This window comes from Fukomys damarensis, unplaced genomic scaffold (assembly GCF_012274545.1).
Source record: "Fukomys damarensis isolate Sample0158 unplaced genomic scaffold, DMR_v1.0_HiC HiC_scaffold_26, whole genome shotgun sequence".
NCBI classification, from domain to species: domain Eukaryota; kingdom Metazoa; phylum Chordata; class Mammalia; order Rodentia; family Bathyergidae; genus Fukomys; species Fukomys damarensis.
Genome location: NW_022900938.1, coordinates 21193314 through 21215791, shown reverse-complemented (window position 1 = coordinate 21215791; position 22478 = coordinate 21193314). Strand labels below are relative to the sequence as shown.

At 39.8% G+C, this 22478-nt stretch overlaps 1 protein-coding gene across 2 annotated transcripts in view; it reads right to left on the bottom strand.

The window, feature by feature from the left end:
- Positions 1 to 1148: 1148 nt before the first annotated feature.
- Chn1 (chimerin 1) overlaps positions 1149 to 22478 on the bottom strand; it is a 62782-nt gene continuing 41452 nt past the window's right edge. For both annotated transcript variants that reach the window (XM_010607038.1, XM_010607037.2), the window contains 6 exons: positions 21606 to 21690; positions 11220 to 11393; positions 10243 to 10320; positions 8321 to 8458; positions 3324 to 3429; positions 1149 to 1929 (listed from right to left, as the gene is read on the bottom strand). In XM_010607038.1, the coding sequence (XP_010605340.1) occupies positions 1758 to 1929; positions 3324 to 3429; positions 8321 to 8458; positions 10243 to 10320; positions 11220 to 11393; positions 21606 to 21690 (753 nt within the window). In that variant the 3' untranslated portion in view covers positions 1149 to 1757. The remainder of the gene's footprint in view (positions 1930 to 3323; positions 3430 to 8320; positions 8459 to 10242; positions 10321 to 11219; positions 11394 to 21605; positions 21691 to 22478) is intronic.

Genomic DNA, 22478 nt, shown 5'->3' with positions numbered 1-22478 from the left:
CACTGGCCAGAGATAGATATGTATACGTTTCTGGGAAATTATTGAGCAAATCTCCCTAAGCAGCTGGGGACTGTTGCTTCATTTCAAAGAAGGGCCACCAACAGTTCAAGCGTATTAGCAGATGAGGGAGCAGGGGTTTACTTTTATCAATCTATGTATTTGATGATGCCTAGTGCAGTGACATTTTCATAGGCCAGTGGTTGATAGCTGTGATGGAACAGTCCCTCAATAGCTACGCTTTCCCTTTTTCTTTAAAGTGGAGGACACTTAGAGGCACTAAACACTAAGGCTGCTTTTGATCTGTGAAGTACGCTTGCCAGGGAACTGATTAAATCTTAATGAATGCATACTACCAACTTCCTACTTGGTTTGAAAGGAGAGTTGGAAAAGCTATTTCTGCCAGGCCCCATTATTTGAGAGAATCTTAAAAGCTCAGAAATGTTCTATTTTATTATTGCTTCCCCTTTTTCTGGAGATGGGGGGGGGGTCTTGCTAACTCACCCAGGTGGACTGGACTTGTGACCTCTTGGTTTAGCCTCTTACGTCACTGGGATTATAGGCACGTCCCCACATCTGGTTTATTACTTTACTTTTTAAAGCAGGACAGAACTTTGGTTTTAGGTAGATGCTCATTTTCCAGGCCAGGCAACAGACTCTGGAGTGTTATTTGCTCAAAGCTTCACGGGCTGTGAGAGTACCAGGAACAGATGCAGGCTCCAGGCATGTCAGCCCGTTTTTAACAAACATCAAACATGTTTTTTGAAAAAGTCCTTTTTAGTTAACGTTTCTTTTGATAAGTCTATAAGGAACTCCTGGTCTGCTTGCTTGAAAAGTTAAGAAAATGGTCTAGATTTCAGCCAGAGTAATGGTGTGTGTGTGGGGAGAAATCCAATGAATGGGTGTTTTGATTCGAAGCAGTTTTAGATTATTTCAAGAGCTTACCACAAACCCTCCCCCCAAAAAAAACCTTTTAATAAATGACAGGAAAGTACTGAGTATTAGATGGTCAAATACTCCCACTCGTGGCAAAACCAAAACAGCAAGCTATCAATATTTCTGATTTCTAAAAGCCAAATTTAATAAATTAATGCATGCCAGATAAAAATACAAAATTACAACTGAAAAACCAAATAATTTAACAGAAAATGTTGTGTGTTGTACATTTTATTGGTAGGATAACTTGGTAAAGTAAAGCTGAAAGCACATTTTGCTTTTGCTGGAAAGAAAGTACAATGTTAGAGAAGAGCTTGAGAGAAACTAGAAATCCTTTGTGAAAAGTCAGAGTAGGATATAATCTATGGTAACGCAACAGCCAGGGGTGCAGTTTATCCATGTGTGTGTATGTGTGCACGCATGTTTGTACAAGCAGCAGAAACCAATGGCATGGACCCCAAAAGCAAAGTCACAACAGGTTTACTCTGTGAAACATGCTGGGTTACAACCACAGACTATCCAGGGCGGAGGCGGAGTGGGTGCAGGTCTGTGTTTGTTGCATGGGGTTTCCTTACCAAATGAGGGGTAATCATGCAATATAGCTTGAGTTTCTCATAACATGATAAACACCCAGGATTACTAGAACTGGAAAGCGTGTATTCACTGTTTTATAAGGACAGCAGAGTGGAGCTACAGAAATGACAGTTCCTTCATTTTCATCTCCCAAACCTCTAACCAAGAAATAATTCAGCTAATGGAGCCAATTAAATTACTATAAAACACCATTCATTTGTAAAACATTTCTTTTCCCTCCAATTAAAAATTTAAAATAGAATGTCTTCATTTTTGATAAGCAGCTCTACCACCAGTCTCTGATATCTTATATCGTTCAGTGCAGCCATCGCATCTTGTTCTGGGGATCTCATAAGGGTTGGGCCAAAGACAATTCCAAGGTTCTCTGCATTCATGAGATTCTCCTTCTCGTGGAGAGTCACTCTGAAAAACACAATGGAAGGAACAGGATGAGCGGAAGGCATGGGGCTCTGCGCTGTTCCTGAGCACGGGGGAAATGAAATTCACAGCAAGGGTTTGCATCCATTTATCAGCTCTCCTGCCACTTCTCTGACTCTGAAGGAGATGACGTGAGTAAGGAACATTCGCCTCTAGTGATGGCTTAGGCTTCGCTGAGTGAAGGTGTGGGCCGTCTGGGCTCACTTCCGACTGCATTCTCTTGCCCCAGTCTACAGCTGCAGGGACACGTTGCAGCGGCAAGGGAACTGGGTCACCTTGACTGCTCCCTCTGCCTTCCCTCCTCTTTGGCTTGCTTGCTTCCTGTGGAGTATTTTGTGCAAGTTAGAGAGTTTATTGAGTGCCTATGGAGAAAATAGTTGTGACAGTAATAGGAAATGACTCGGAGTAAATGCCACTGTCCAGGAGTCTGCTTCTATTCTTTTTACTACTACAGCAATAGCACAGACAATAATTTGAGAATTCTTTTAGTGTGGAACACTTAATTATGTGCAAAATGGAGCAGGCTTGAATTTCTAAGTGGAGTTGTAAGCATATTAAGGAGAGATTTTTAACTCATGGTGCTTAATTTTTAAAGAGGAAAAATGCAAACACTCACAAGTAACTAATGGGCATATGAAGTTTTTTGTTTCTAAATGATTTTATATTTTGAAACTTTAAAACCATTAACACTTAAGTTGTATAATTGTAAAAATTTTGCTTATTCTGGTAGAGAACGCAGGTGATCGAGCAGGAAATAAAGCTACAGCACCATCACTTTAATCACTTTAAAAAGTGTTAAACCCAAACTAGCTGAAATATTTTCTTTTCTATCTCTCCCTTTACCCATGACTTTTTTTTTTTTTTTTTTGGTACTGGGGATCGAATTCAGGTCCTTGTGCTTAAGAGGCAGGTGGCAGAACCATTAAGCTAAATCGCTGACCCTGCCCTATGACTTTTCATACCAATTTCAGTGCTGGCAACATTCAATAACCTAAGATCCCTTCACTAAGTCTCAAGTGCTTATTTTGGAGCAAGAAAATTAGAAAAGCGAGCTGCCTTGTTTTTGCTTTACGCTGCAGCTATAAGCCTTTCTCCTGCCACAAAAGCTAGTGTACCCTTGGCCACATACTTGCATTTGTGGAGTATCTGCAAACATGTACCAGAATGGCAACACACCCGTGTCAGAATCAGGTCTCTACTCAGTACAGGACCACAGGGAATTTTTAGCATTCTTTCTCAACTAGTGCAACTTCTCACAAGAAGACAATGTAGCTATTCAATTATTCATTCAAAAGATCATTTGTCCTTTCTTTCACCTTTCATTTTATTCTTAGACCTTGGATGCAATACAAGTGTAAGACTCCAAGCCTGCAACTTGCCTCTTTAGATGTGCCATGAGGTACCGGAGGGTTTCGCAGTGAGCAGGTGGCAGGAGTTTCAGCGCTTCGTGAAGGGTTTCCAGTTGCTCATCAGGATCCATAATTTCTAAAATAGAAGAGTGACAAGGAGAAAAGCTTTACCAGATCACAGGAACAAACGGCTCACTGTATTCTCTGTGCTGCCCTTCTAAAGCTGGTGGGGACACTTTCTCACAGATCCTTGCCCACAGCTTTGGAAGATAATTTTCAGATTCAAGCCCAGATTTCCAAGGGCTCGGAGTTTCAGTGTGGTAACACTGTTCACTTGGACTTTTTTGGGAGGAGTCTCCTTTTTTCACTTGAGTATCTTAAAAGTCTGGCAACTGTTTTTTAGATATATAGGATATAACTATAAAATTCAGATGTGTGTAGACAGTGTTTTGTTTATTCAAATACACTCTTGTGAGGTCACTGTACAGTTAGACACATGAATGGGATGACGTGATGTTCAAAGTATTGAAAATCCCCTCTCACTGATGGCAAACTTGCCATGCCACCCCACTGCCCCCTGGACTTCAGGAATATTCTTTTTATAGGTTTTTTGGTGTGTGTGGAGCCATGCCAGGCAGGCAGTCTACCACTAAGCTGCAACCCAGCCCTTTTTCTTTTTAAACAAAAATGTATCATCCAGTATTTACGTGTTTTATTCATTACTTAGTTACGACTGGCCTGACATATGAACAACTTGGGTTGATTAGGTTAATGGAAGACTCATCTGCCTCTTGTTGTCTATAGTGTGTACTCAGGTAAACACCCAGATCTCAGCTGTACTGACTTAGTTACAACCAGCCTTTGGGAACCAATTGAGTTCATTAAGTCAAGGATCCACTGTACTTAAATTTCTCTTCAATAAACAAGTATTTTCCTTTAGTATACTCAGAAGATTGCACTGCAGGCCTTGAAGGCAATTCCAAATGATCCGCATGATGTTGGAATCCCTGAAATCAATGTATCTCTTCCAAAGGTGTTAACATGGAAGAACATCTTTAGTCAGTATTTTAGTTCTGCTGTGTGGGCCAAAAAACTAGCACATTCCTTTGAGGTCACAGTCTGTATTTGATTCATCAGTGATGTCTATAATTAGAAACAATGTATATCTTTAGAATTTGGTGCTCTAAGAGCACCATAGTATACTCTTGCTTCTATCAAAATGCCAGGGGGCCAGGGATTTGGCTCAGTGGTTCTGTCGCCTGCCTTGCAAGCACAAGGACCCGAGTTCGATCTCTGGTACAAGAATTCAAAATGCCAGGATGGTGGGCTGCCTTAAATGTTGGAGTCCAGGGCAACTGCAGTGGGACTCCATGCTGCTAAGTCCTAATCAGAATAGCAGACTTGAAGTGCTGGGAAGGCTTACGGCTGATTAGAATGTGACAGTTACAGACACGAGGCCCCAAATCCTAGTGTTTCAACCTATAAAACAAACCAACTCGATGGTGATATAATGGAGTCAGGGACAAACCAACCACAGATGAAAGTGAAGAGTTTCTAGCAAACACAATTCCTTGCTCACAGGAGCTTACTCTGTAAAACATGATAGTGCCTGGTTCATAGACAGTAGAATTAGGTGCTATGGAAATATCAGTGGGGTGGGGGAGCTGCAGTTTTAAATGGGTGGTCAGAAAGACCAATGAGAAAGAGGATTCTGACTATGAAGGAGGGAATGAGCTGCGTGAAGATGTGGAGGAAAGACGGTTCTGTGAGGGAGGCAGCCATGTAAGGTCCTGCCCTGGGGTGTGCCGGTAAAGGAAAGCTGCGAATAGCGTGGCTGCAGGTCAGCGGGCAAGGAGGAGCGAACATATCGCATGTCGAAGTTAGACCAGCAATAGGGAAGGCAAATCGAAGGGCTTAGCTTTTACAGAGAGAAACAGGAAGGTTCTGAACAGACGATGTGTCATGATCTGACATTCACTTCCGCGGTTCTCTCTCCTTCGGGTACCATGCATAACGAAGACTAGAGAAGTGCACAAGTAAAGGCAGAAAGACCATTCCAGTCATTATTACAAAAATGGACTGCTGTTCATAACGGTGCACACTTGTAATCCCAGCAGTATGGGAGGTCAAGGAAGGAGGACCCCAAGTTTGAGCCTGGCATGGGCAATTTAGTTGGAGAGAACATTTCTCAAAAAAATAAAAAAAGGTTCAGTGTGAGGTCCTTGAGTTTAATGCCCAGAATTGGGGGGAAAAAATTGAAAGGAAGAATGATAGTAACTTGGACCAGGTGGAAGTGAAGGTGATAAGGAATTGCTTGGTTCTTTGTGTTTTGAAGGCAGAGTCCGTAAGATCTCCTAAAGAGGGATATATGAAGGAAGAAGGACCCAAGATTTGGGCTAGCAACTAGAACATGGAGTCTCCATCAGTGTAGCTGAGGTGGGAAAGGAATGGACTGAGACCTAATAAAAATGTTTAATACACATCTTGTTAATTCTGTATATACAGAAACTCATATCCAAGAAAAATAAAATTTAAGTAAAGGGGGTGACTCCGGGAAAAGCAGAGAAAAACTAGGAAGTTCTCCTTCCAGGATTCTCTTCAGGAAATCCGAAGTTCCATGGGACAAAGTACCTTGAGTTTTATTTGCATTTATCTGACTCAGGGTTACACAACAGAGTTATGTGGCTTTTCTAAGATCTTCTGGGAAGAAAACTGTGACTACTGGGCTGGAGGATCGTTTCCCACACTCAGCTCTACCAAAAGTTCCCCATGAAGTGTGGTTTTCATAGGGGTTCAGAGCGTCTGTGAATGCTGGCTTATTGAGCATGCCCAGGGGAAAGTTCTGTCTCCTTGTCCTCTGTATTGGACAGCCAAAGTATCTTAGTGGAGAGGAAGTGAGGGAAAGGGCAGGCAGTTCCAGGGTTCACAGGGGTCAAGGGGAGTGCCCTCCAAACATGGGTGGTCTGGCCATCCCTTTGTGTGTCCTGTGGCCTCTCCCTTCCAGCTTTAATGCTGAATCTGAGCAAGGCTGCTACAGCACAGTCCCACCTGCATTTGCAGAAGGCAGCCTTCACATGAACTCTAATCTCTTGTTGGCGAAGGATGCTAATAAATGCCACAGACAGTCGTAGGGGTCAAGAGAGGAAGATACAGAAGAGTAACTGTTGTAGGGGGCCCTCCCCTCCCTTCTTTGTCCCTTGGAACTTATTTTCCTACCTATTCCATCAGGTTAGCCAGGCAGTGTGCAGAGGAGAGAGCAAGGGCTTTGACAAGTTGGTTTGGGTGTCAGGGCTGCCCCCTCCAGTGACATGACCTTGGCCGGATGACATACTGTGACATTGCCTTTTTTCTAAAATGACACCATGGATGGAAAGTGAATGGCCTGATTCGTGGCACCTCATATACACCCTGGATTAGGGATGGTGAACCTTCTAGAGCTTGCAATGACAACAGCCTGCTCTGGCATGTGTGCCATTAGTTTGCCAGCACTGCTCTATACCCATTAACTTCATCTTCCTTTCCTACCTTTTAAGAGATGCCTGTGTGTATAGGTCTAAAGAATTCTATCACCTTTTCTGCTGGAAAAGACAGACAAGGTTTCATAATGCTGCCATTATCAAATGTGCACCATGAACATTTGTATTATGCGCAGGCATTAGCCAGTGTTTGCACAGAAATGACATATTGAAATGCCTGGAATTATAAGGCACCTCCACCTTGATTTAGGAATGATCTTTTCTGGTGATGTGGGTTCAACAGCACTCTGAGGAAAGGGGGTTTGCAATTTCAGACAGAAAAGCTCTTTCAGAAACAAATCCTCCAACAGCAAATGGAACGACATGAAAGAGGTGGTTTTCCCCAGCAACCAGGGTCGTATAGGGAAAGAGGTGAGGGAGTCATCAGGATCTGTGGGACCAGGAATCTCAAAATCCCATGAGAAGGCTTGGATGTTACCCAGATCAGGGAGTGGCGTAGGGCAGGAACCCCTGTTTTGTTCCCTGCTAACTGTGTGCCTCTGAGTTCAGCATGGAGTCGGCTATCAGTTTTTTCAACTTTTTTTTTTTTTTTTGGAACTTGGTTCCTTGCACTTGCAAGGCAGGTGGCAGAACCACTGAGCTAAATCCTGGGCCCTACCAACTGTCAGTCCTGATCCCAAGCAACACATCGTAGGCCAGGAACAGAACACCTGGATGGAAAAGCCCTTACCCTGAGGTGCTTTCCAGAGTGCAGATCCGACTCATTGATTGCTCCAGGGAGGAATGTTTACCCACAGCAGGAGCCTGTCAGCTCTCTCAGTGTGTTTGTGATGGGCACTGAGAGGAGTTAAATCTCCACAGAATAAGACCCAGAATAGTTCCTGATTTTTGACTGTTTTAAACAGTGTAATTCTCATGGCTGTTTATCTACATGAGAGATCAGGCTGACCTGTGAGAAATCAGGGCTCCAAGGAAGTAACCACAGAAATTCTCCACCAAAGCACTGAGGGGAAACTAAAGTTCTGAACAAAATTTGTACTGCGTGAAATTTCAAAGTCAAAAAGCAAATCAGTGTTACTAAGGAAGTCATGTTATTTAAAAATCAAGACAACATATGGTTTTAAAGAGAAAAAGCAAAATGACAGAAATAGCCTATCTTTTCTAAAAAAGCAACGCCAATACTTAAAACCTGTTTAAGATTTCCCTTCCTTAAAAAATGAAATATGAGTTATAGGTATGATTTCTGTAGCATAAATAAAAATTTACAAATGAATATTTATCTAATTTTCATCTCCACTAGAATTTTAAATGACTTCTTGATCTAAAATGGTGATCCTTGAATTGTTAATGATCTGTTTTAACTTATTCACATACAGGATAATTATAGAAACTAAGAATAAGATTTTAGAAACTTTCACAGCAATCTGATAGATTTTTATGTTTGCTGAATATTTAAAAACACATTCAAGATACTCATCAGAAAAAGCAGGAAGAGTAACTACCGGGGAGGGAGTTGGTCAGGGTCGTGGGGACATAGGCATCTGTACTTACTGGCAGACTCGATGAACTTAGGGTAGGCATCATATGTAATGAGTGGAATTGGCAAATCCCTGAAGTACAGTTTAAGTGCGCCAGTGATAATGTTGATGTCTTCATACATGTTCACCGAGATATCTGCTTTCTCACCATCTTTTAGGGATGTTAAAAGAACCAAAAGTAAACATCTGAATTTATAGTACTGTTTTATACATGCCATTTTTGTATCTGATTAGATTTTTTGAGACAGCATCTGGCTATGTAGGTGGGGCTAGCCTTGAGCTCACTATGTAGCCCAGGCAGGCCTCAATCTTGTGACGATCCACAAGTTCTGGGATTACAGGCGTGTGCCACCACATCTGGCCTGTATTTGATTAGATTTTAGAAAGGTAATGCATCAGTTTTTATTAAGTATGCAACATCACACACATTAATGACCATTTTTTTTCAAATGTTCTCTATTGATGTTACTATTTTTCAACATGGAGGGACAGAACACTCATTTGCTGCTGGTGGGAATGCAAAATGATAGTCATTAGGGGCCGGGGATTTAGCTCAGTGGTTCGGTGGCCTGCCTTACAAGTGCAAGGACCCGAGTTCAATCCCTGGTACCAAAAAAAAAAAAAGATATAGCCACTTAGAAAGACAGTTCTTACAAAGCTAAAAAGTCTTACCTCGAACCCAGTAACACTCTCCTAGGTATTTACCCAAATGAGCTGAAAACTTAGGTCCACACAAAAACCTGCACACAAATGTTTATAAAAGCTTTGTTCATAATTGACAAAAAGTTGGAAGTGACCAAGATGTCCTTTAATATGTGAACAGATTAATTGTGGTATATCTATACCATGAAATTTTATACAGCAATAAAAAGGAATGAACTGTCAAGCTGTGAAAAGGCAGAGGAACTTTTAAATGCATGTTGGTGACAGAAATCAGCCTGAAAAGGTTCCATAATGTATGATTACAATTAAGATACTTGGGAAAAGGCAAAAAGTACAGTGATGGTAAAAAGACTAGAGGCTGCCAAGGATTGGGGGGTGGGGAAAGGAAGAAAGGAATGAGAAGGGATTTTCCTGATAGTGTCCTGTAATGGTAGTTACCCTAGTATAAACTATTGACTTTAATAGTAAAGTATAACCAGGGCTGGGGATTTGGCTCAGTGGTTCTGCTGCCTGCCTAGCAAGCACAAGGACCAGAGTTCGATGCCTGGCACCACACACACACAAAATTATTACTGTTGGGCTACCAACTATAACAAATGTACTCTAATCAATTTAAGATATTAGTAAGAGGGCTCTGTGGATTATGAAAGACAGCTACTTTCCATTCAAATTTTTTGAAAACCTAAAACTAAAGTCCATTGTAAAAAATCCAGCTTCTTTAAAAATGCAAATACCTCAACCTTTCAGATACAGTCACTGTGAGTTGAACTGGGCATGTCCCCTTTCTCACTGGGTACAGCAGCCGCAGTGGCAGGCAGCACTGGGACAGAGAGTGCCTTCAGTGCAGAGTCTGCACCCGGCTTAGCTTGTAGGGAGTCTGAGGTGCTGGGGTGTAGGGACCTGGAATGGGCAGGGCAGGAAGGTGGAGAATGACAAAGGCAAGACCACCTCTCAACACTTTACTCAGGAAAAAGCAAGCTTCCTTCTCTTCTGCCACAGGCTTCTGCTCCAGTATTTATTAGTTATTTTCTAAAGGAATCCTGATTTCAAATATAATGTGTAAGTTTAAACTTTCTGTGCTACTTTCTTTGTTACTTTGAAATCTGACAGTTTAATGCTTACAACTAATACAAAATATGAAACTGGTTTTTTGGGGGATACGATAATCAATGATTTTTAGAAAAATAATGTAAAAATGAACCCAGAAGAATTTGTGATATTTTGGCAAAGAGTAAGACCATTCTATGTTGATGAGTGTGCTAAAGAACATACCTCTATCAAAGGCCATCTTGACATCTTCAATTAGGTCACTAAATCCTGATACTCGGTATAGTCCTTCAGAATTAAGACCTGTTTAAAAAAAAAAACCCAAAATACAGCATGAGAGCAAATTAACTTTTTGGAATTGTGCCTCTTTAAATTTTAATTTCTCGCCATACTTTAGGCTGGGGAGTAATATGTCAGAAAAACAATAAATACATACAATTAGAAACTCTTTCCACACTTTTTTTCTAAAATAAAACTGTCATTCACAGTTCTTTAATTCTGACCTCCTATCACGTGGATATTTATAATTTGGCTCATCATGTTGTCTAATTAGATGAAACAATGTTAAGTCTCAAGGGAAATAATTCACCACCCCAATTAACCACATGAATTCTTTTACATAACAGAGGACTAAGACAAATGGTATTAGGTCTGCAGAAGATTTTCCCATGTGGGAAAGAATAATTAGGGTATAGCTCTGGTTTTTGGCCTTGGATAATTTTGATAGGACATTTTACACTTTTGTTTCTTGAAGATGAATATGAGAACTGAAAAACAAATCTGTCTCCACATGTCAACTTTTGCAGGCATGAAGCATCATCCATAAATATATTTTAATGCATATTTTATCTTTTTTTGTTTTTTTGAGACAGGGTTTTTCTTTGTAGTCCAGGCTGTTCTCGAACTCACTATGGAGCCCAGGCTGGCCTTGAACTTGAGGCAATCCTCCTGCCTCAGCCTCCCTAGTGCTGGGGTTACAGGCATAGGCCACCACACCTAGCATTAAGCATATATTCGATACCTTGAAACCCAGCAGGGTTTACTTTGTTAATTCATTTCAGACTTAGATCATGGGACATCTGAAACCATTCTCCCCCAATTACTGAAGAGACAACAACAGTGTAGTACACTGTGGCCCCCAGAGAGGAGCTGGGACTCGTGGTGGGAAACGGAGATGTCACAGCCCGCTGGCAGTGCCTCACCTCTAGACTCAATTTCCCTGATGCACATGTCCACCACCATGGGCCGCTTAGTGATGTGCGCTTTCACGAGCGTCGTGAGGTCACAACTGTACACCTTCTTCACGTGCTTCAAGTCTGGCTTGCAGTCATTTGGGACCATCTTGGAACACTGCTTATGAACATTCAAACCACAATCTAAGAGAAGAATAAAAAAAATTCATTAATTTCACAGTTGTGAGCACTGCAGAGGGCTTAGTTTAGCAAAAAGCATTCCAGCTGCGATGAGGTTTAAAGTGGTCTAGCCTCCAGCAGCTCCTTCAGGGTGACAAAGCAATATTCCCTTCTTCCCTATTGGAAAATTTTGGCTGTAACCTAGGCCGCCAGAATTCTAGTTTATTCCTTTTTATTTATTTATTTTTGATATTGAAGACTAAACTTGGGGCTTTGGAATTGAGATACATCCCCAGCACCCACTCTTTTATTTTGACACAGGTCATGCTGAATCACTAAGACGTTCAGACTGGGTTTGATTTTCTTGGTTCAGCCTCCCAAAGTGCTGAGATTATAGGTGTGTGCATAAGGCCTGGCTTATCCATATCCATCGTATTTGTTATGTGAGCCCAGGAGTATATGAGAGGAAAAAATGAAAAACTATTTAAATATTTATATAATATCACATCAAATAGCCAGTGTTGTGGTTTGAATGCACTTGTGTTCTCCAAAATTCATGCAACAGTGTGACAAGTGTGGGCTGGAAGGTGTTCAGCTCATGAGAGCTCTGTCCTCATGAATGGATCAATGCTAGCACAGGAGGGGCTTGCAGGAGGGGCTCTCTCTCCTGCCAGATGAAGACAAAGCATTCACCTTTTCTTGACCTTCTGCCTTCCACCATGTGGAGGTGCAGTGAGAAAGGTCACACCAGATGTGGGCAACCTTGATCAGGGTCTTCCCAGACCTCAGAACTGTAAGAAAACTTTGTTCTACAAATTACCTAGTTTGTGGTATTTTGCTATGGTAGCACAAAGCAATGACAAACTTCAAACTAAAAATCAATTTCTTTTACGTTATATAAGAATTACATTTAGGAGCTAGAGATATAGCTCAGTGGTAGAGTTCTTGCCTAGCAGGCACAACATCCTGGGTTCAATCCCCAGCACCACCGAAGTAAAAAGAAAACACTAATAAGCCAATGTGTGGCTAAAGAAGCACAATATAAAGTATTTCTAATGTGAGCTATAATTGTATTTCAGTACATTTGATACCAAATGGAACGAGAACTCCAAAGGTATGAGTATCTAGGGTCCTCTTAAAATAGTGCAGCTCCTATTTATATCCATACATAATCCACTCTCTATATGATTATATATAATTTATCTAGTAGCCCAAAATAGCTATAATTATTATTTGTTACTATCATTGTGAGCTAACATTTATTGAGGGCTTACTATTCCCATGCACTATTCTAAGTGTTTCACGCTTATTAAGACTGACAATATTCTATGAAATATTCTCATATCAGAAGAAATCAAGTGCAAGGGTGTTAAGTAATGTACCCAAACACTTTTAACACATGTATTTATCATGGTGATTCCACCAAAGTTGTTTCTTTGCTTTGTAATTTTGCTGGAATGGATATGTATGTATGTATACACACACACACACACATACACACACACACTTTTTTTTGTGGGGGGGGTACTGGGATCAAAGTCAGGACCTTCAAGTGCAGTGCCACTGAGCTAAATCCCCAGCTCTTGGGCTATAATTTCTAAGATGTCAGAACTCAAACATTTTCTGGTTAATATTTCGAGGCAATTTAGTTTTCAATAAGAGTACAGTGTAATTTTAGAAAGGACAGAGAGGAATACAAATATTTTGCTCAATTAGATTGAAAAAGTGATAAGCTATAGCTGAATAAATCAACTAAAATATCACCTTTGAACCATAACCACTTTGTTTTTATTTTTGTACCGGGGATCGAACTCTGGTCCTTGTGCTTGCGAAGCAGGCGGCAGAACCACTGAGCTAAATCCCCGGCCCACCATTTTGTTTTTAAATTCATAAAACCTTTATGTTGACTCCTTGCAAAACCAGCCCAAGAGGGGAACATGTAGTTTGTAAGCAGGTCTTTTTCTTTTTGCTGGTACTGCAGATTGAACCCACTGCCTCGATGCACATTTGGCAAGCACTCTAATAGTGAGGTACATCCTCAGTCTGGTTAAATTTTACCTTTGAGACAAGATGTTGCTCAACCTGGCCACAAATCTGCAATTGTTTTGCCTTAGCCTGCTGGGTAGATGGGATTACAAGTATGCACCATCACGCCTAGGTTGAACTGTATAATTTTTATTGATCTATCTTTAAGTTTACTGGTTCAGCCTCTTTCATCTTCATCTGATTCAGCCCATCATCCAATGAGTCTATTTCAGTTATTTTAAGTCTCAGCTCCAAAACTTCCCTTTAGTTTTTTTTTTTTTTTTTTGGTACCAGGCATCAAACTTGGGACCCTGTGCTTGTGAGGCAGGCACAAGAACTGAGCTAAATCCCCAGCCCTCCCTTTGGTTTGTTATTGTATGCGTTTCTAGAGTATTGTTAGTTGTTCAATGAAGCATTTTTATTACAGCTGCTTTTCTTGTCTGTCAGTTCCAGTGCCTGTGTCATCTCAGTATTTTCATTTGTTGATTGTTGAGATTTTCCTGGTTCTTGCTACAATAAGCAGCTCCAAATTATATTTGGGAAATTTGGAATATGTTAAGAATATGGTTCTAATTAAAATCTTCAATCTCAGGAGGCAGTCAACTTCAGATTTAGAATGTATGATCCGACTCACTTTTGTATCTTGTTCCAATATCAGGCTAGTTTGTAAAACTTCTGTAATGCTATTGTGCCTGCCTCACTCATGATACCATATGGTGGAATTCTACCCCACATTCTCTAGGCAGTGCCACTTATGACAAGTAGGATGGATGTCAGGGCTGGGCCCACAAACTCAGTTGGGGACAAGTAATTTGGTTTGCAATGAACTGTAGGGCAGGCACGGGAGCCAGAGTTCTGGTCATGGTCTTAGCCACCTCATTTCTGCGGATGAGGGAAGAAAACAGACTCACAGGGATGGAAACATTCACAGGCTTGGGCTGACATGCTGCTGCTACTCTGTTAGAGTCTATTCTACTTAGGGTGTGGGTAAAAGTCAGGGTGCCACCCACAGGCTCAGCCAAAGTTGGGTGGCACTTGACTACTACAAGGTAGGAGTGGAGGTCAGGGGCTCTGCTCTCAGATTCGCACCCCAGTACTGCAGAGTGGGGCTGGAAAATAGGGCTAAAACTGCTGCTTGCTACAGTACTCACTGAGGAGAGGTAGCAGCTTTTCTCACGGAGAATCTTTATGGAGAACAGTAGGTATGGCTACAAGGTTTCCATTGTACAGGGGTACACTTTTTCCAGTGTACTTGCTAAGAAAAGCTTACTTTTCTGTTTTCTTCCTGCCTGTTGGAATTTATAAGTTGTAGGTATCTTATAATCAGGCAGGGATACACAGAAGGCACAAACACATAACACCAGAGGACTGGCTACTGGACTGTTCCTTAAATCCTGAGGTTCCCACAAACCCACATTCCTTTTTCCAACTCTCAGAATCTTTTCATAGTTAATACAGGTACCTTGTTCAGGGTCTTTTGTTATAATTTTTTTTAAATTTTTGGTTTCTTGTGCTGCTGGGTGCTATAATTCTGGGAGGAAAACACGAAAGACATTTTTTAATCTTGTCCACAACTGGAAGAACTCATTTGGTGTTTTTAAAGTATGAAATTCAGCAAAGTGTCATAATTTAATAATAGTATAGACGCGCCTCATAATTGTGGACACATGGGACACAATGAGGTTGGAAAACAACTTAGCATTTCACAGATGAAATGATAAGTTCACAGTGTGGCGGAGGGGCTAAATGACTTGTTCAAGTTCTTTAGCCAGACAAGTAGCAGAATTGAGATTTTAACCTTGGCTTGCTGATTCCTAACCTGTGCTCTTGCCACTGACACTTCTTATTCTTTTTTTTTTTTTTGCTACTGGGGATCAAACTCGGGTCCTTGCGCTTGCAAAGCAGCTGCTGGAACCACTGAGCTAAATCCCCAGCCCACACACACACTTCTTCTCAAGAGCAGTACACAATGTACTATACTCTGAATTATTTTCTTCAGCACTCAAGGTGAATTTGCTATTTTCAACCTCATATTTGATAATGTGTATTGACCCCATTATTATATATACTGGAGCTTTAAAAACTGCCATATCTTACTCAAATGAATGTTACAGTTATCTATCACTGATCTGGCAGGATTTTAAAAAATCAGTGATCGTACCTAACCGCTATATTTTTTGGTCATACTCCCTCCCCGGGTATAAATTGTAAGTAGAAGTTCAAACAGTAAAAATCTTGATGTATCTACATAATCTCAAAACATCTGAATGGCATTAAAGGTCTGACAGTAACTTTTCCCTTTGAATGTGGGGGCTCATCTCCCACATTAAAGAGCAGCAGCCTCCTAAATGTGCTTGTGACTCAATAAAAGCTGCATAAAATGATGACTGAGCTCAGATTTAGGTATCTAGGGAAAAGGAAAATATTTTCTAAACTAATATTCTTCAATTTGAATAATATGAAACTACAAGAAAATAGATTCAAATTTTAGCAATAAATTTCAAGGGCCAGACTTTTGGCTGGATTGGATACAAAGTCCTTCAGAAGACAATTAAATAGGGCAAAAACAAAAGAAAGCATTTTTTTGTACCCCGAAGTTCACAGGGCAATACACCAGCCTTGAGCTCATTCTGAAAATCGCTGCTTCAGGGATTCGCAGTTTATCAATATTTCAATTTGCCATTAAGGCTTTATTTGGCTTTCATACTTATTTATTAAAGTCATATAACTCTTACATGGTTGTTTCTTCTAGAAAGGTCTACATTATAAATGGGAAAAAAGTCCATAGACGATTTCATTTGTTGCACCTCCCTTGGTTTGGTAGGTAATTTTCATGTTACTATTAAATCACACCCCTGCCCCAATTTCTCAAGTAGCAGTGTGGAATAAATATATGAAAGGAGGAATAAAAATTCAAATCATCTTATTTTCTACCTACTTAATATATTCCTATTACTTAGACTACTGTTAGGTTACCCCCAGATTTTCTGGTGCCTTATTTCTCTAAAACACGTGGATGCTGCATATCTAGAAAACATAAAGTGAATGGCTGGCATTCTACTGACAGGACTAGGGGGTAACAAAATTATGGTAACATGTTTGAAAGGAAAAATAATTATTTACTCTTCTATGAATTATTTTCTTTCTTTATGGTACTGGGGATTGGATATGGAGCCTTTGCACTGAGCTATATTATACTCAGCCCTTTTTATTTTTTTGAGACAAGGTCTTGTAAAGTCACTAAGTTACCTGGGCTGGCTTCAAACTCATGATTCTCCTGCCTCAGCCTCCCAAAGTGCTGGGATTATAGTATGTGCCACTATCCCTGGCTCAGTATTTGTACTTAACTGTAAATAAAATTTTATTTTATTTTTGCAGCACTAGGGACCCATCCTGAGGTCTTACACATTCTAGGGATATGCTCGACTACTGAACTACACTACTAACCATTAAGTTTTATTCTTGAACGTATATTTTTTCTGCCCATAAAAAGTAGAACAGCTCATATTTTAATATGCATCACAAGCAATTTTCACTAAGCAAAATTAAGAGGAATATCTTATTTCTTGGAATATTTATAAAAATACTGCTGTTGACTAAAAGGGGCTATGTAAAGCTCACATATCTTCAAATCCTCAATGACTTAGAAAAACAACAAGTTTTAGGTACAGTCAAAGCATTAAGTAAAAGATATTACTTCCTCTTTTCTTCAACCTACAAGTGCCTGAATACTTGACCCAATAATTTTGATTATTAGGAAGAAACTGCTGCCATTTGTGCTTAGGGTCAGCAATGATAATGATATGCTGAAAATAAAAAGTCACCTTAATAATCAATATTAAGTTGAAATATCTATTTCAAAATATCCTTAACTCCTAAAAAAATTTAGGAATGCTGGTGGAATAGTGGTCTTTTTTCTAGGGAGGGATGTTTGGCAATCTCAGTGACTATACTAGATTAATACAACCTATCAGTTTATATTTCATAAAGGAAAAAAAAACAATTTGAGGAAAAATTAGTCTGAATGACCATCCTTTGAACCCTGCCTTTTAAATTTTACCTACTGGATCATAAATACTTCAGCAAGAGGAGCATTACTCCTCAGCTGCAATGTTATTTTACTTAGTTTGATGGACGCAGAGGAAGGGTTGGCAGTTGATACTGTTTAATGCCTCCCACATCACCTAGTACTCCTGGGCTTTGAAGTTTGTGCAGTGCTAATCTTAGCATTCTCAGGACCATCCCTCTGTCCCGTCCACTGTCCTTGCTGGGGATAGTGTGTGCACCTGTAACACTAGAGATTCCAGGCTTGATGGGACCCAGCTTGCCTGTTTCAGTATTAGCTGGATTCAATCTGATTCCTACAGCCAGGTATGGTGGCACATGCCTGTAATCCCAGCACTCGGGAGGCTGAGGCAGGAGGGTCGCTGTGAGTTCGAGACCAGCCTGGGCTATACAGTGAGTTCCAGGTCAGTCTCAACTACATAGTGAGACACTGTCTCAAAAAACAAAACAATCTGATTCCTACAGCAACTTTGCTGGCCTGATGATTTGAATAACACCCAAATGACAGAGAAAGAGGTGTGTGTATGTGTAGAACAGGGGTGTGGGTGGGATACAAAATTGCTAGATTGCGAGAAGCCTGGGCTATACAGTGAGTTCCAGGTCAGTCTCAACTACATAGTGAGACACTGTCTCAAAAAACAAAACAATCTGATTCCTACAGCAACTTTGCTGGCCTGATGATTTGAATAACACCCAAATGACAGAGAAAGAGGTGTGTGTATGTGTAGAACAGGGGTGTGGGTGGGATACAAAATTGCTGCTTTTGGTCAACAGTCCATTAAAAATTCCTGAAAGCTCTTTTGCTTGGGTGGACTTTGTAAAAACAAAACACAACAAAAACAAAAACAAAAAAATAAAACTAGAACAAAGCAGGGTTTCTTATAGATCAAAAATAAAATATGTCTCCTGTTATTTCTCTTTGTAAATAATGTCTTTAATATTTACTCCTGCTAGTGTATTAGCTTCCTAATGCTGCTGTAACAAATTAGTATAAACTTGGTAGCTTAAAACAACATGTATTAATAAAGTATTAGCAGACCTATGTTTCTTCTGGAGGCTCTGGAGGAAGCATCCATTTTGTCTTTTCCAGCTCCTAAGGCCACCTGCATTCCTCGGCTCATGGCCTTCCCTTCATTTTTGGAGACATCAGTATAGCATTGTCTCTCTTCTCACATCTCTGCTTCTGTCCTTACATCATCTTCCTGTGATTCTCATTCTCTTGTATGAACCATCAGCAACTGTGATTACACTGGGCCAACTGCAACAATCCAGGGTCACCTTTACATCTCAGTATCTTTAATTTCCATCTAAGTATCAGAACTTGCAAGTTCCTAGTACCCTGAAAGGTTAACTATCTTCACAGGTTCCAGGGGCTGGGAAGTAAACATCTTTGGTGACCATTATTCAGCCAACTATACTGAGTGTGTATGCTCTCTTTAAATTCTTAATTCTTTGCCTTGTTTTAGTTAATGTAGATAGCTCAAAAGCCACATGAGTCCTAATTACTTTAACCTAAGAATCCCACTGTCTGTCCAAATGTAATTAGCTGTCAAAACAGAACTAGTTTGGATTCCAACCCCAACCCGCTGAGTTTTTAAAAATAGTCTGATGTGCTTAAATTATACATCAATATGGTCCAAAAATCGCACAAAATAGAATGCTTTTAAGGCAAGAGAAAACAATAAAATGAAAAATTTTCCTCAAGGCTTTTCTTTCAATTCCTGTTCTTATTCACAGTAAGAGGTGAAGACTGAATGTGGTTGGCTAGGGGGTTGTGGGTGGTGGTGATGAATCATTTTCTTCCTCCTCTTTTTATGCTAAAAGATATTCCAAAACATTTCTTTCAAATGTGATTCTGGACTGTGGCATATTACCACAGAATATTTGTACATGTTGTACCTGTTATCTGCTGATAGCCTTCAGTCTCACAAAAGGTAAATGATACACATCATTACTCTCATAAAGGCTAGTAAGTTGTAAAATGACAGTTGTAAAATCCTTAAGAAACTGTTGGTGTTGGGAAGAGTGTGCTGGTCAAAAATCTCTCAAGAAAGGCAATCCAGGCTGACTGAGACTCCTCAACCCTTGAGCAGGAGATTTCTGCTTTGGAAACAGTACTCTATTTGCCTTAAAAAAAAAAAATCATGATGTAGACTAACTACCATCCCTTTATCAACACTTTCCACTGCATGTTGTTCCCCTCCAGTTCAAAGGCACAGCCACAGCCTCTTAATGCTGGCTCCTCATCCTGACTCTGCATAACTTAGCTATAACAGTAAGTTTTTCCTGCAGCCTCTGAGACAGCCTGAGCCTTTGCTCTCCTTGCTGGACACCTCCACAGAGTTCAAGGTTCACACGAACTGTGGCATTCTGAAGCCACGTCCCAGAAAAGGGAGGTTCCTGAATGTGCCTGGCTAGTGACATATGCTTTAAACCTCAGAATACCTTCCTGATGCTCAGGGAATAATGACTGAAAGAGTAACTTGGAATGTCCTCATGCAATGCATATATACTTTGCTATTCAAAGAAAATCCAATTTAGAAATATGTGAAACCAGACCTCAGAACTTTCTGCACAATGGATAACAAAAATACTCCAAAACCACAAAACCATGCCACAAGAGATGAGGATATTTACACCAATCAATCTGGCAGTTATTATAGTTACCATCTTGAATTAATTTACTCAGTATACTTTTCTAGTGTAAAGCTTTAGGCTGAAAGATATATAAGATATTTTAGTTGTACAAATTAAATAGAGTGGCCAGGAATTTAGCTCGATAGTTCTGCTGCTTACCTTGCAAACACAAGAACCCGAGTTCGATCCCCAGTACCCACACAAAACAAAACAAAAACAACAAAAAAAGGGCTGGGGATTTAGCTCAGTGATTCTAGCGCCTGCCTTGCAAGCACAAGGTCCCAAGTTTGATCCCCGGTACCAAAAAAACAAACAAAAAACCCGAATTAAATAGCAAGAAACTTGTCTTTACCAGCTGTTATAAAAAATACAGTAAATGCTGCTTCCAGGTGCCATCCAAAAGAAAGGCAAGCTTGTGAAAACATTAGTGTGTCCTCACCTATTTTATTCATCAGTTTTGGCACCACGTGAGTCTGGGTCTTCCCCAAAGTCAAACTGATCATGAAAGGTAAATGTTTTGAAATGACTCAGAAAATTAAGGCACTCCTGATGGTGCAACTAAAGAGAGGCTCCAGAGAGGACTTCTAGAACTGCTTCCAAAAGTGCCACGAATAATGGACAAATGTGTTCAAAGCAAGTGGGGAGTATTCTGTGGAGAATGGCAATGTGTCTTCTAGTGTAATAAACACTTTTAATTTAAACAATGACATATTTTTCAATTATATCCATAAATGAATTTCACATGATGGAAATAACTACTTCATATCAAAATATTTAAATATATCCTTATATGTGTGTGACATGATACCAGAACAAAAAACATTTCATGTATTGGTGGCTAAATAGGATAGCAAACACAAATTCAAACATTCTTTAAAATGTGCTCCCACACTGTCTACTTTATGTGTAGATCTTAAATTTTCTAAATGTGAATCTACAATACCATGGTCATATTTTATAGAAAGAATTGGTATATCCAATATTTCAAAATGTTACCAAGAAAATATTAGTGACTAAATGGTTTTTCAGAATTTGGTAACCATCTCTGAAGACAAACACAGATTTTTTTTTTAAGCTTTGATTTCACAAAAATTTTGTAAGGACAATCTAGCTTAACAAGTTATCTTTAAAATTCAGTTGCCAAGGCAACAATCATAGTTCCTGGTACACTGCTGTTTTAAAAAGTCATTTTTATAAATTTAGTTACTGTAACATCAAAGGCAAGTATTAAATATAACTGCCTTACTTTTATCTCCTTTTGTCAGGCTTTTTAAACAAGCTGACTTTTCTCTTTTCAATGGACTGTACCAGATCCTTAGTCTTCTGTCCATCAAGTGCAAGATGATTAAGGGCAGATAAAATATCAGTGTACAAATGGCTACATGAGAATCTGGCTGTCTCCATGTATGGGAGAGTAAACCAGGATCCAGTCTGTTGTTCACGTGCCTAATGACAAATTTCTTAATACCTTATGCCTCATACTTCCATCCAGAGAGGAAGTGCTCTTACCTGCACATTTCACTCCCTGAGCAATGAGACCCCACATGAAGTTGGCACAGTATTCACACCAGTGTGGCCCTCGGAATGTATGGACCTAAAAAATAATAAAGGTGAAGGGGGCAAAAGGGGAAGCACATAGATGAGGAGACAGTTTCATATCAAAGCACTGATACTCAAGCCACGTTACTACAGAAGAAGCAACATGGCTACTTTTAGAGCTATGGTTGCATGGCATTGACAAATCAAAAATTTTCACAGCTTGATTTCCATTTTTGTTTTAGAATCTGATAAATCAAACCAGTATTCTGCAATTTACTGTTAGTGCAATTTCTATCATGGAATTTTCTGATGAGTCTCAAGGACAAGCAGCAGCTTCTATGTTTAATATGAATACGGGCACTTCTGAGTGCTATGACATGAACAGGAATAAGAAGCCATATCAAGGATGCCTCAGAACCATAAAGATTTTTGTCAAATGATCTACCTTTGTGACCACAGTGGGTCATAGATGGTAAAGTGACTCACCAAAAAGGGCCAATTTCTTTCAAACATTTGATATTTATGGGTTTTACAAAGAGATTAAACACATTTTAGAAACTGTATGTTATATTTAATTAAAAATCCTGTTTGAGTATAGTAATTATTCACTGATCAGTCAGCTCATACAGGTTTTATTGTATTCAATTCCTTTTTCTCTAAGAAAGGAATCTCTGAAGAGGAAAGGTTCAAAAATGTTAAGGTTTCTACAGATTTTTATGCATAGGAAACAGAAAACTATTCCAGCTTAACTTGGGTAAAAAAAATACTGCAAAATAGAGAAGCAATGAATTCAAACCCTAAACACTAAAGAGAAAGAAAAACCCTGAATATTTTCACTAAGAG